Source organism: Xiphias gladius, chromosome 19, assembly GCF_016859285.1.
Source record: "Xiphias gladius isolate SHS-SW01 ecotype Sanya breed wild chromosome 19, ASM1685928v1, whole genome shotgun sequence".
NCBI lineage: Eukaryota > Metazoa > Chordata > Actinopteri > Istiophoriformes > Xiphiidae > Xiphias > Xiphias gladius.
Window position 1 is genome coordinate 1652827 of NC_053418.1, and position 14059 is coordinate 1666885.

Here is a 14059-nt window from a genome sequence, read left to right on the forward strand (position 1 = left end):
CTCTTTGTACAAAACGTAAGTATGGAGATTGTGTACTGTTGATACTAAACTGAAAAGCTAATGGTACTGACTTGTATTTCAATTAAATAACAGTTCAAATGAACGTACTTGTCGTCTTTGTCGTTTTTATACGGACTGACATATGTATTCGGCGAAGGGTGACCGAGCACGTTTGGCGAGAACACCGTGAATGCTAAAAACGATCCGCGGTTGGAAACAGGGTTGGGAACTCCTGCTCTCTCCTGCCCCGTCGGCAGCTCGAGTGCCTTGCTCGGAGGAGCCTTGACAGTAGCTGCCGAGGTGGAGGACGGCGTCGGGATTTGAATCTCTTTGTCCAGGGAGGAAGGAGTGAGGAAAAAAAAACGCTAAGAGAGAAAAAAAAACGTAAAAAATATGAAACAGAAAAAGAGGAAAACGCAAAAGGCATCTAAACCCATTTCAAATCATTTTTAAAGATTAATTTGTTCCGGGGGCCTGTTGTGCCTTTATTTGATGGAAGACAGTAGAGAGAGAACAGGGAATATGGAAAGAAAGAAAGAGAGAGAGAGAGATGAGGATTCACATGCAACAAAGTTCCCTGTCCGGACATGAACCGGGGACATGGCGCCCCGAACCCCGGGCCACCAGGAATCCCCCTCGATCACAGCATCTCGTTAAAAAATTCAGTTGCAGTAAAACAGCTGCAGTTTCAGTTGCCCATGACTTATATTCAAAAGCATTGAAAGCGACATTTACCTGCAGGTTTTCTGTATTTCATTCTTAGCAGAAGGAGCTGTGTGGCTAAAAGCTCTTTAACCAAAACTGCTCCACGGATTCAAACCGGCCCCCTTACTGGAATGACCCCATTTTAGAAACAGCGGAGGAATGTTAGTGTCTCAGATGAGTTGTTTGGGGGAATGATTGCAGTTTTGTCTTCTACGAGCTGCTGTTTGTTACAGTTGGAGGTTGGTAATTGTGGTGGTGCATCGCAGCTCTGACTGCACAGAAAACACTGAGACGACGCTGTTACGTCTCCTCCTGCAGGAATCTCTTCTCTCCTCTGACCTAAATAAGTCGACTTGTCCGGTTTAATGAGGGTCAAAACAAAACCGAACCCGACCCAATCCGGAGTCAACGCTCTGTGTCTGCTCCTCCGGATCAGTTTTCTCCCCGAGGACATCACACGGACACCAAACAGTTTGTCATCGTTTTGTTAACAGTTTGATGGAAGTCAGGTTCACACACAGAGCGGTGACCGTAGCGGCAGCGGTTGACGCCCCCTGCTGGTCGGTGCCACAGCATCAGATCTCTCATGAAATGAGGATGATAGAAACACGTCAACTATGGAAGCAGAGCAGATGCAAATGCAGCTGTTTCAGTCTTCTCTAAAAACAAAAAGGTGCAGAACCTGCAAATTATCTTCTAATGCAAAGACCTCTTTTCCCTCAGTAGAGACTCCCAGGATGCCTTTCCTCAGTGGCTCAATGCAAAGTTCAACCCCAACTGTGGCTGTAAGACAAATCTCTATCATCTACAACCTAAAACATTTCATTTGTGGCACTGGTTGTTGACAGTACTTTGCCTGGTTAGGCTCAGTTCAGGGCAAACAGAATCTTTTTCTCCAGTGGCAGCCGGAGGTAAGGTGAGGAAGTTTATAAAGCTGGTGTCTTAACAGGCAGTACATTTCATATTAGGTGGATGGAAATAATTAGACGTGTTAATGATAATAAAAGATAAATAAAAACAAGATGATCTTCCACCACAAGTGTGGCAGAAACCGGAGCTTCAGAATCTCTGGGTAAAGCAGAAGAAAGGTTACGACACACGCGGTTTAATCCCGTCTGGTTTCCATAAAACCGTTGGAAGCAGCCCCTGTGGTGACCCCTGTCGTTATACATGGTGGATGTGAATCAGCCGTTGAATGCAGCCCTGCCCTTTGCGAGGTAATGGAAGGAAGGAGGATCAACAGTCTGGAAACTGCAGAACTTATTTTTGAAGTTCTGCCCTGTATGCAGCCTGTGCAGGGGAGTACAGAATAAAATCCTTTTGTGGTGTCCTCGTTTTCAGGCTGCGTCGTCGAGCTTTCTGGAGGCAGGCAGACCCGACCTGGCACTGGTTTACTTTGACCTCCCAGCCCCTCTTAATTACCTATGTGGACTACATGTAGTCTGGTTGTCACACAGGCGAACTTTGATGCAGCAACCGAAAGCCGGAGGGAGCGTCAGGCTCGGAAAAATACTGTATTTAAACGCTGATGCAGAGGGGGTTTTATTTGTTTGCGGGCTCAGGAGGCGGGGCGGGTCGCCCACTAATCAGAAGGTTGGTGGCTCGGCTCCCGGCTCCTCCAGCCCACGCGTCGGAAGTGTCCTCTGGCAAGATAATGAACTGCAAATGGGCCCCCCCCCACGTGTCATCGGTGTGCGACTGATGGAAAAAGTGCCGTGTGAACGTGGCTTGTGGCGTGAGGCGCTTTGATCGGTCGATGAGACCAGAAATTCCGTCCTGTGTGCTGTGTGTAGCAGGCAATGAGATGCAGTTAGCATTAACCACATGAGCTAAATGTTTTTTATTGATGCAACATAGCGACACACTTGAGTATTGCATTCGGTTGCTATTTTACAAACATGACAAAGTGGAAGCAACACAATTGCAGGCCGTGCACTCGTTCATCCGTCTAATATGCTCACGAACAATGTTAGATCACCACGACGTCTTTCTACCTGAGGCTTAACACACACACACACACACTGATTAAAAACACAGAGGGACAAATCACAGATGAAAGAAGAAACACACTGAGACTGGCTTTCTGAGAGGGACCAGACCTTGTGTCCTTTTCGTGGCGGCGTAATATTTTATCTTACATGTTATGCTCAAGTTACAGTGTAAGTTTGTGCCCAAAAGGAAGAGTTTTATTCCCAAAACGCTTCTACTGTATGTTTATTTTGTGACAAAAAGGAAAAAAAATTGCAAGTCCTGGAGTTGAGCTGTTCTCCCTACTGAGGTGAAGTTTGTAAAATATAGCAAAGCACTCATCTACTGTTCTATCATTAAGAAATACCAAGGGGTGCGACTGAATCAGCTGTTTTGCATGTAACCTTTCTCTGAAATGCTCTCTCATGTCGGAGCAAAACTCCTTGGATATAACATGAACTCACGGCACAGCATGTATCTATAGCAGGATGTCGTTAGCAGGAAATCAATGTCGTCTTTCAGAAATCACAGTCGTCAGATCACCCTCAAAAAAAATAAATAAAATCGCAACTGTCTTCTGCACCGCGGCGCTCGGCCGACGCGCAGGAGTTCACGCACTGGAGCAGTCACGTCCTGACAGCAAACAACACTCAGCTCCTCGCCGTCTGACGACCATTGGACACAGGCGATTCAATTCTTGTCATATGCAGGTATAACTGACCACTTAAAACTCTCAGGATATAAGGATTTGAGCTTTTGATATCAACAACATAAAGTTTTCATTAAAATCCTTGAGATCACCGACAACAGTTTGTCACCCTCCCAAACCCTCCCTCATTTTATCTGCTTTCCATTGTCGATACGTAATCAATGAAAGGAGCAAAAACGTTTTATGTCAAAGTCATTCAACAGGTGTCACGAGGGAAAACAAATAATCATTTCTTCTCTCAAACTGCTTCATTTGCGTTCACGGAAATCAGTAGTGATTAGTAATTCCTTTAAAACAAGTTGGTTTTTCACCTCGGAGAAAACTGAATCGTTGATCTCAAGACAAAGGACTGAGAGCTGCAGCGGGTGCCGGTTTTTATCCTTGAGGGCTCTGCACACCCACACAGGTGTTTTCAGTTAGTTTGGCCGATTAGACCTTGACTCAGTCTGCACTCACCTGCATAATCTAGCGAAGGGGTGTAATCAGGCAGAACAAGGGAAAACACCGGCAGGTCCGCCACAGGTGTGCAGACGCTTCAGCCTGAAAAATTAGATGAGAAACTCGACTCTGGCTCTGAAGTGTTTGTGAAGTGAATGAACTCTCCCGTGAAAGAGATAAATGTGAAATGTTACAGTTATTTGACACTGTACAGTCGCTGCTACACCAACAAACACACACAAAAGAACATTTTTGTCTGCATATCTGTGGGGTTTTCCACTGCATTAATGACCCACGGTGAGGAGGCATAGCAAGTATTCTCTGGCAGCGCCCACACACACTGTGTATTCAGTACTGGTCTTCTGGAGACGTGGCTTCTCCCACACGATATCTTTCAAAACAGAGTCAACTGACGGGGCTTTTTGTGACTGTGGGTGAAAAGTCAGTGGCAGTCCGAACGGAAGCGACTGACTTGTCTTGAGGTTTACTTCTTCCCGGACGCTCTCGATCTGGAGCTTAAAGGTTGAGGTTGGTGTTATTCCATATTTTTCTTCCTGTCAACAAATCCCACGAAAAGACCCAAAACCAACAAGGTATTAGTCCGTGTCCTCGAAACTTTCTTGACTCCCCTACCGTGTCTGTGGCTCTCAGCGCCGAGCCAACGGGCTCCTACGGAAGACGTAGATTTCAGCCTCACAACTAAATAGTTTTGTTTAAAAAAAATTTTTTTTTAAAGATTTTGTAAATTTCCTAAAACAGCTGCTCGCTGTAGTTTTTAACAAACATTACTCAAGCGGGAGGAAATAGCGCACTCGTTGGGGGACTGTATTCAGCGGCGGATTAATCCAAGTTTGGTGCTTTAGTGAGTATTTGTGGCAGCAGGACGGTGTGTGTGTGTGTGTGTGTGTGTGTGTGTGTGTGTGTGTGTGTGTGTGGGACTGAGTCTAACTAAACTACAGTGTGTGTGTTCATGCTGATGAAGGAACATGTCAGTGCAAGAGTGTGGCTAACCGATGCGTGTTTAATAGTTTTTGAACAGTAATGGAGCTCTGTGGCTCAGAGGAATAAGGTGAATCAGGCTGTGATACACACACAGTACGCTTGGGTTTTGGTTCGCACGTGGGATTCGTTGACAGCAAGACCAGACTTATCCCTTAAAAGAGAAACTCTTAGCTAGCTAGCTAACTAGCCCTCAGCCTCACTTAGGAAGGGTCCTATTCACAGTGAACTTTATTTAGGATTTTCTTTACCTCCATTTCTGTCCCGTGTGGTGGATTCAAACAAACCAAATCTGTGTTGAATTTACTGACAAAAGCGCAAATTATTTATTGTCTTGTTTGTACTTTGACACAATCTGTATACTGTTGTGTATCCTGGTTGGTTACTTAACTAGCTAAAGACATAATCAAACATACTGGTCAAAATCACTTTTAAGTCTTAACTGACAAATACTATTCTTTTCAAGTCTGTCGGAAACATTTTGTGTTCCAAACTGCATTCAGCTGTTTGCGGTCGCTTCAGAGATGGAGACCTCCACCGCGGCCGCCACGTTAAAGCCCCGAGTGTTGTCATTTATCAGTACAGTACCGCATGAATGCAGTGACCCCAGCTCACTGATGGAGTTCGTGTCTGCAGACAGCCTTTCCTCCAGAGCGGCAGGACGTCGCCGCTTCCATCCTGCCTGCTTCTAGACGTCGGTGCTGACGCTGTGGGTGACCACCTCCCTCATGGTGACGGAGCGGATGAGGTTGAGCTTCTGGTAGAGGCTGGCCAGGTCCACGGGCAGTTCCAGGTCCTGCTGCTGCACAGTCCTGTAGCTGATCCTGCGCCCGCCGTTGCACAGCCTCTCCGGGTGCTGCAGATAGAAGGGCAGTGAGCAGCGGGCGCAGGACGGGCAGAAGGCATGCGAGCGCTGGCACCTGCGCGGTTGAGGGGTCGGCGAGTAGCTGGCGGGCCCGTCGGCCTCGGTGAGGAAGGTGGGGGGGTAGGTCTCGGGCAGGTCGCTGTAGTGCTCTGGCGTGGGAGGCGTAGGAGGAGCAGACAGAGCCAGGGGGCGGGACGGTGACATGGTGGCGAGCTCTGGTTCCTCCTCTTCCCCCTTCTCAGACTCCTCCCTCTTACAGCAGTAATACTGGTGCAGTTGAAGACGAGAAGGGAGAAATACAGGTCTGAGTCACTGTCAAAACTTTAAACGCTGTTTGGTCACGTTAACACTAACGTACGGCTCAAAATATGAAGCCATGCTACTGACTGAAATGACCCAACAGTTGAATCTCAACATCTCTGGACTCTTGAGTCCTTGTGGACTTCAGTCATACGACTGTTTGTATTCTGCGATGTGTCTGAAGTTCTGGACAACATCAAGTCAAGTCCGTGAGATATGTCTCATCTGCTATCGGATGGATTTCCATTCAATTTGCTGCAGACATTCATGGTCCCCAGAGGCGACTCTGTCTCCGAGGAATTACGCTGTTTCCCCAATTACGTTGCGGTAGCGGCAACAAAAGCTTTTTTTGAAAGAATGAAGCACTACATTTACGAACTGCAACTACACCGGACTTGCAGGCAGGTGGCAGAAGTGGACGGGGGCCGTACAAAGTGCAGAACCGTGGTCCCGGAGACTGGGGGTTTGCATCCAGACTTCCATCTGTGGTTAGACGTGTCAACCAAGGCGCTTTGGTTAGGGTTCAAGAGAGATGGTGGTTTTGGTTAAATGTAAAGGAACAGGTTGTGTCTGAAGTCTCTGTGAACCTTTTCTGTATTAAACCAGACCAGGATCTTTCCTGAACCTGAACCAAGTTCTGTGAGAGTCTAGACAGAACCATAAACCAGTTTAATGACGCTGGAGTCAATACAAGTCGACACAAGAAGTATTTCAAAATCAAATATTTTGGTGGAAAACAAATATGTTTTCTGTGAACGTTGAACTGATGCGTTAGGTATCAACATATTGCATCTTGCCAAATACATAAATGAACAACATTTGCTTATTAAGTTAATAGAAAACACAATTCAGTCGCAATTTTGTTTCCTTCAAACCTTTGCCATAATTTTTGTTTTGCCATAAATTAGTTGTATATGAAAGTAATTTCTAGCGGACAGGGTTCCCAGAGGACGAATCCCTCTGATGGGTCCTCCGGCGCCACCGTGAGGTTGGCCTTTGTGGTTATGGGTGAAACGTCTCGACAACTATCGGATGGTCTGAAATAAAATGTGTTTTGTACGTTCATGTTCCTCTCAGGATGAACTGTAACGACTTTTGTTGATTCCTGAATTTTCACCTAGCGCCATCGTCAGGGCGAATTTTCCCTTTTGTCCAGTGCTTTGGTTGGTTTGTCGTTTGGTCATCTATGCTCATATATATTACACTTTCAAATACATGTAACTTGTCCTGCTACTGGCGGTCTGTGAAAGTTCTGTGGTGCTAGAGTCGTGCAGATGGAAGTGTGGTGCCAGCTCTCGCCTCGGTATGAAAACCAGCGACGGTGCTTTTTCTGTCAAACATTCGACGTTCAGTGAATAGCAAAACAGTCGTACCTGCAACCTACATAAACACAGTACGGCGACGATGGTCAGTAAGATGACTGTAGCTAGAATTCCTCCTGCGATGACCACTGTCCCGGCTGACATTCGAAATCCTCTCCATCAACAGCCTGAGGGAGGAGGAGGAGGAGGAGGAGGAGGAGGAGGAGGAGGAGGAAGAGGGGGGTGAGAGAAAAGTGGAAGAGGACGACAATGAGAGGAGCAGTAAGGTTGGAAGAAGGTCAGGGAGAGGAGAGGAGGGAGAAGATGAGAGGATGATGAGCAGGGAGTGAAGAGGGAGGAGAAGTGAGGAGGTTAGAGGAGCCATAATAACGTTATCACTGAAAATATAACTGCTCGGAGTAAATGGATTTTTGTCTTTTATCTGTTACGACTCAGTGCACATTTTTTTTTTGGAAGGAAAATAAGACCAGTCAAAAAATAAATCAATAAATAAATAAATCCAAGTGCACATATGAGCAGGTCCTGATCCAGACGACGATGATTCTGACTGATGCATGTTCCCAGTAACGACCAGACGTGACACGTCGGCAGCAGGAAACACACTGTCGCTCATCTTTTGCAGGCCTGAGAAAACAGGTCTTTGCCCCGAGCAAAACCCTCCAGGCAACTTGCTCTAAGGCTGTGTACCACAAACAGTGTCTACCGGTCACATCGTTTTCTTTCTCCTCTTCCTTTCCTGGTTTTGTGTGGCTGGACATAAATTTCCATCTATAATTAAAATGCTTAATTCCATAGTAATAATACTTGGAAACAAGGTGACGGGTTGGTTAACGTCGTTAAGAATCCCTCATAGTCCCTTCTCAGATATGAACTTGGTGAGCACAAGGTCAATAAATCTCCGGGACTAAACGAGAGAATAAAGAGCTCGGCATTGCTTTCCAAGACCATCACAAGTGACTCTTACAGAAATGATTCGTACGACTGTCTTTCCGTCTCTTTTAAGATTGGGTTTCGTTAGGTTGGGGCACAATGCTGTTTGTTTGAAGGAATACTTCAACATTTTGGAAGACCCTCCATTTCACCTTCTGGCAGCACCTGCAACTGCCCTGATACTGAAGAAAATCTCCAAACCAGATCATGTTGAGACAAGATCTGAAGCTATAGGTTACAGTTGTGTACTTTTTCCTGTGATTTCTGAGCGGATTTATGGCTGCTTAACCACAATGGACGGTATCAAAGATAGTGATATCCCTGGAGAGTGTGACAGGATTGGTGTCACGTCGGTGTGTTCAGATTTTGAAGCGTTACAACTGTGAGAAGAAGGAGAGAAAACTGCGTCACTGAGATTCAAGGTCAAACCCCCTCTAACACCAAACCGCTCTCCAACCTGCAGAGCCGCGGCCGCCAGGACGCCGCGCGTTTGAATGAACGAACCGGCTCGAGACCGGTGAATTGCAAAATCTGCTGGTCACTTTTTGAACCGACCGGAGAGTAGAAAAAAGCCTTCTGCTTTAAAAACAGTCCTTTAAATATGCAGGTAGCGTTTATTTGTCTCTGGAAAGTTTCTCAAGAGAGAAGAGAAAAATATGGGCCAACCGAAGAGACAGATACTGGACCGGGATGATTTTCTACACAGAAGAAGGAAAAAATGAGCTACTTCTTGGGTTTTCCTTTTTCTTGTCACTTGTGAATGGGGACAAGTCAAGAAGTCTGTTTGTAATCCCCTTCAAATTACATCGAAGCGAGGGAGAGAGACACATTCCCTTCTCCTTCATGGGTAATGCAGTAAATCATAAAAGGGCACCAACCAGTCTTCTTCTACCTTTAATGTGACGACAGACGGAAATGTAACAAGCCTCCGCTGTAGGCTTCTGCGCTGCTGCACTCAGCAACTCGAACATCCCCCTGAAAAGTGAAAATACTCATCCCTGATGTCAGGTTTGTTTTGCGAATCTCAGTCTGAATCGCTTATATTCGGCTCTCCCTCGTGTTTTATACGACAAATCTGGAAGCAAAGCGGCGTTTAATGATCAGTCATCATCATCATCATCGCATTTCCTCTGCTTCCTGCGTGGGCGTGATGAAGGTCCCATCAGCCATCGCTGGCTTAAAACATCTCTAGAGGAAACCCTGACAGACTCTCCCGCTGCCTCTTGTCCTGTTGTTAAAGGATCATTCCGGTATTTTTAAACCTGGAATGATTGATAGGGACCAAAAAATGTCTGGACTCTGTCCAGTATTTAGTGAGAACGCTGTTTTGGCTGTACGTGTTCCTGGTGCTCTGTTTGTCCCTTCTCCTCTCCTGCCCTCTCTCTGTAGCCCTGCCCAGGTGCTACCTGATCAGTCATCGGTGAGATGCACCTGGCCTGGGAATGAAGTGCTTGAAAGCCCCTGTGCCGGCATCAGAAGGGAGAGGATTCTGGCGTGGGGACTGCTGGTCTTGCCGCCTCTCGGCCCCGGATTTTATTCTGTGTTGCCGTTGTGTTTTTGACTTTGCGTCTTTTCTAGTCTGTATTTAGTTTCCGGTTGTTTTGTATGCTTATGTTAATCAAATCCCGTGGATTTGGTTGTTTTAGAGATGTTTTCCGTGGTTGATGTGGGTCAGTGGTGGAGTGTCGTACGCCCCACTGGGCCGGCGTAGCAACGCAGTGACTTGCAACCAAGGAACGGCTGCAATGTCATCCAAAGGGGCTTTTTGTTTCCCGTCAAAGTACGTCCACTGAAAGTGCTTGTTTCTGCCACCGACAGGCTCTGATTTTTATAGTTGTCTGACAACATAATGGATGGAATTTCCTACAGAGACATTTTTGTCCCCATTGATCATTCACGCCCAGAGAAATGGGGAAAATAGGGCCCAGGTTTTTAAAAATTCCAGAATGAGCCTTTAATATCTTTAAATATATGATGCACTTAAAAAAACTCAACAGCCACGCGTCTTTCCAGAGTTATAGTTCCAGCCATGATCGACGACAGGCTTCACTGTGAACATTAAACACTGAACAACATTAAAATGGAAACTATGTTGATAAGTGGATAAAACTGCTCGAGCTGGCCTGAGCATCGTTTCTGGGAACAGACATGGCTGTTTTTTTACAATGTTTTTTTCAATTCCTCGATTGGAAAAATATCATTCAAATTAAATTCGATTAAAATTTTTGCCCCGGGGCAGAACTCACTGTTTAAATTCGACGTTTCCACAGGCTGCTTTCGACACGCACCACAAAAATTTCTGAGAATGCAACCTGCCCCTGGATAACTCTCTGACCGCAGGACTAAGGTCACGGACGTGGGACAGGTGAGCGAATATTGGACTTAAATTCGTCTGGTGAACACGAGCATGGGTCCAGTGGGATGGCCGTGTGGCTCTGTGTCTGCTTAAACCGAATAGTGTTTGCTAAAAGGTTCATCGACTTGACAGGGTGATTATTTTAAAAATCAGGCTTTTTTGTTTGTCTGTCTGCTCGCTGCACCCAACTGGACAGGCTACAGCCCCCCCACACACACACACACACAGACACACACACACACCCCCACATTGAGGATGCGTATTTATTGAGCCTGAAGCTACTCGGGAGTTTCAGATGTGCGACTAAACGCCGCTCTGAGCCGCTGCCCTCATCAGCACCCTGAGGAGCAGCTCGGCACTGGCCGTTGCATTGGGTTGCCATAGCGATGGAGCCCCGGACATCAGCATCCCCGCGGGCCGGAGAGTCGTTTGCACCCACACAGGCAGCCAGCATCGCACACGCATCGCCGGACGAGACACACAACCAAAGGTCAACATCCGACCTTCGCCCCCCCCCCCTCTCGGTGCTGACTGAGCGCTTCAGTCCGGCCACACACCCGCGTAGACCTACACGGATCTCAGCAGTGTCAAAAATATCAAATAGATAGGGTCAAAGCGATAAGAAAAGCACATGCACTGCAGAAAATCTCCGTCTGGTCAAGGAATTTTACGATTGCAAGTGTCTTGTTTCTGTCAAAACAAATACGAACACAATAGAATTGTTTCAACATGGTTGTGAGAAATGTCTATCGATGAGCCTCAGTGGAGCAGAATTAAGAAAAATTCATTAAACAAGTTGATTTACGATGGAAAAGATTCATTTCCTGTCTCTTAACAAACCGGCAGATTTAAAAAATAAAACAAAACAACTTTTATGACTCGTACATCCTAAGGTGAGTCGGTCTTAATGACAGGGAGAGTTAAATATCATCAGTGTCCGACAGTAAATGCGTCCCAATGTCCCTCTGGTAGCGGGACATTGTAGGTGCACGATGAGACGACTCGAAACTCTGCCGTTAGGAGCGTGGCAGGTCCTTCCAAAGTGTCTTAGACTCAGTCATCTAGCGGGGTTCGGTATCTTTTTGTGTCTGGTGAAACTTTTCTGAGGCTGGTGAGAGTCTGAAGGACCCGGATTCGTGACCTCAGTATTTCTAAAGTCCTGGATGCACCCGTGCGCTGAAGACGTAGACACGGTACAGACTCCCCCGCGGGAATGCGAGTCACCTGACGCCGGAACAAGCGTTGGGGCAGCGGAACAATAACGCGCCGGGGGAACGGTGTCCTGAATACACGTGGACGCAACTGCGCGTTTACTGCGGAGGCCGCGGCGCGACTTTTGCGCAGGATTTACGCGCACGGGCGACCGTGTGAGACCGATCGGCTTCGCTCGAGCCTCCTGGCTGTCTCTCACTGACGCGGAAGCTGCGTGAAGTGTCTCCTTTACATCGACGTTTGAACGATTTTGCCAGAGAAATATTCAACGGAGCCTCTTGGTTTACGCGCGTAAAAGTGACATGAACCAAAGCCCCCCCCCCCCCCAAGTAATTGAATTAACCTTTGATAATAATTCCTGAAATAAAACAACCTTTCAAAGCCCCACGTTGGCTGCTGGAAAGCCGTTTAACGAGTGAAGCAGTGATAGGAGTAAAATATCACCGTTTTGACGCATGTAACACATTTTTAAAGTGTTTTCCAGCACCGAGGTTTTTCCACAGACCTCTCGAGACCCGTTCCCTGGCACTCTGCACAGCGGCACCCACTTCGCTCCCCGGTGCACCGCAGGAACCACAGACACCTCCACATAAATAGGTCGTAATCTTACCCATCACATCAGTATTTGGATCGTCCCGTGGCGTCTGCAGCGGCACCTCCAGCTCGGCGCGCCTCGGTTTGCGGGCTGAGGTGACGGGCCGGGGGGGGAAAGGGGGGGGTCGAGTTTCAGCTGAGAGAGGTGGAACCAAACCTGGAGCTCCTAACCAGCGGCAGCGTGTTACATCCACACACACGTCTGTTCTGTGAGCGCGAGCGGCAGACGTTGGTCTCGGTGCATGGCTGTGTCCTCGTTCAGTTCTTCGCTGAGACGCGCGGACGTCGGCGAGAAAATCTGACCGAACTTTCCCGGTGAGGAGCTCTTCTCTCACAGTTTCCCCTCATTCACTCCCCCCGTTCATGTCAGGGCAGCTCTCTGCCCCACGACAGTTTGCAGATACAGAAGCGCTCTAATCCTATAAAATCCGCAACCCTTTCCTCCGCGGGCTCCGGGTCCCCCACGTTTTCTTCTTGGCTCGAGCCCCGACAGAGCCTCGAAAACTAAGACAACCGATCCACGCTGATCCAAAGTCGCGCAGGACGAAAAGCTCGGGTCCGCTTATAATTAATTGTGGATGTGTGATGTGCAAACCGGATCCGGTCTCATCCTGTCTGCGTTGCAGCGCGTTCATTTCCGATGCTGACCGTGCGTCACAGCGCGCGCTGCAAAAAAAAAAAAAAAAAGAAACCAACCCATACCTGTAAGGATGCATCCGGGTCGCCTCATATAGTCCCAATCCTCCTGGTGGTGGTGGTGGGACCACGATCCGCACCGGACTCTCCCCCTGAATTTCTTGTTAAAATAGGCGCTCGTCGCGTTCGGTCACCTTGAGCGGCACAACTCAGTAGGGCCCGAGCTACACGATCAGGGGACCTGGTCCTGAGTCCCTCCAAAAGTTTCTTCAACCCTCCGGCGAATTACAGTGAATTTCGACACGTCGTACTGGGAACCATTCATCACACACGGGCATTTGTTTAGGGTCACTCAGTGGGGGTTTGATCAGGGCTGTTGTGGCTTATTGTGCTGATTGAGTAGCACTCTACGCTTTTCTCGTCTAATCATGTACAGTATGTCCTGTCCTGTGCGACTTCGAGGCTTTAGTGTGTTTTTTAGTTACCGGGAACCTCTTCTTCTTCTTCTTTTTTTTTTTGCTTGTCATGTAAAGTGTCTGAATATCTTGAAAACTGCTTTTTAAATAAAAAAGGAACAAGAGGAAGAAAAAACCAAAAACGAAAACGAGGCGATGATCCCTCACCGGCTTCCCACCTGCCACATCTCTATCAAAAAAATGTTTAAAAAAATCAAACAAACCACACAAAAAACAATCAGCCCGTTTTATTCAGTTGTCTCTTTATCAACGAGTCCTGAACGAGACTGAATCACAAAATGACAAAAGTTCGTTGATCGTCCGAGAACCGTTCGCTGACCTGCAACCACTGTGGTTTGGGTTTGGCTCGGTTCAGGCACAAAGCTGGGTTAAGGTTAGCAAACGTTGCTGGTCATGCTAAAAAAAAAGAAAAAAGAAGGAGACTGTTGCTAGGACACAGGATGCAAACGGCGGCCTCCGCTGCCAAAGTCACACGGTTTGTTGACACATCTGTCCTCCATGACTTCATCCAGGGACATGGTAGCAAACAACCAATCCTTTGTTTTTTGT

The 14059-nt window shown here is 47.2% G+C and overlaps 1 protein-coding gene across 6 annotated transcripts; it reads right to left on the reverse strand.

Moving 5' to 3' along the window:
* Positions 1–5116: 5116 nt before the first annotated feature.
* LOC120805417 (protein FAM163B) lies at positions 5117–13365 on the reverse strand. 6 transcript variants are annotated; one of them, XM_040155633.1, is made up of 3 exons: positions 13101–13365; positions 7358–7473; positions 5117–5951 (listed from the first exon to the last, which is right to left on the reverse strand). In XM_040155633.1, the coding sequence occupies exons 2-3, from the start codon at positions 7448–7450 to the stop codon at positions 5508–5510; spliced, it is 537 nt and encodes a 178-aa protein (XP_040011567.1). In that variant the 5' UTR covers positions 7451–7473; positions 13101–13365; the 3' UTR covers positions 5117–5507. The 6 variants fall into 6 exon arrangements, with proteins under 6 accessions (XP_040011567.1, XP_040011566.1, XP_040011568.1 ...); XM_040155632.1 differs by lacking the exon at positions 13101–13365 and adding an exon at positions 12415–13046; XM_040155634.1 differs by lacking the exon at positions 13101–13365 and adding an exon at positions 12310–12343.
* Between the last annotated feature and the right edge of the window lie 694 nt (positions 13366–14059).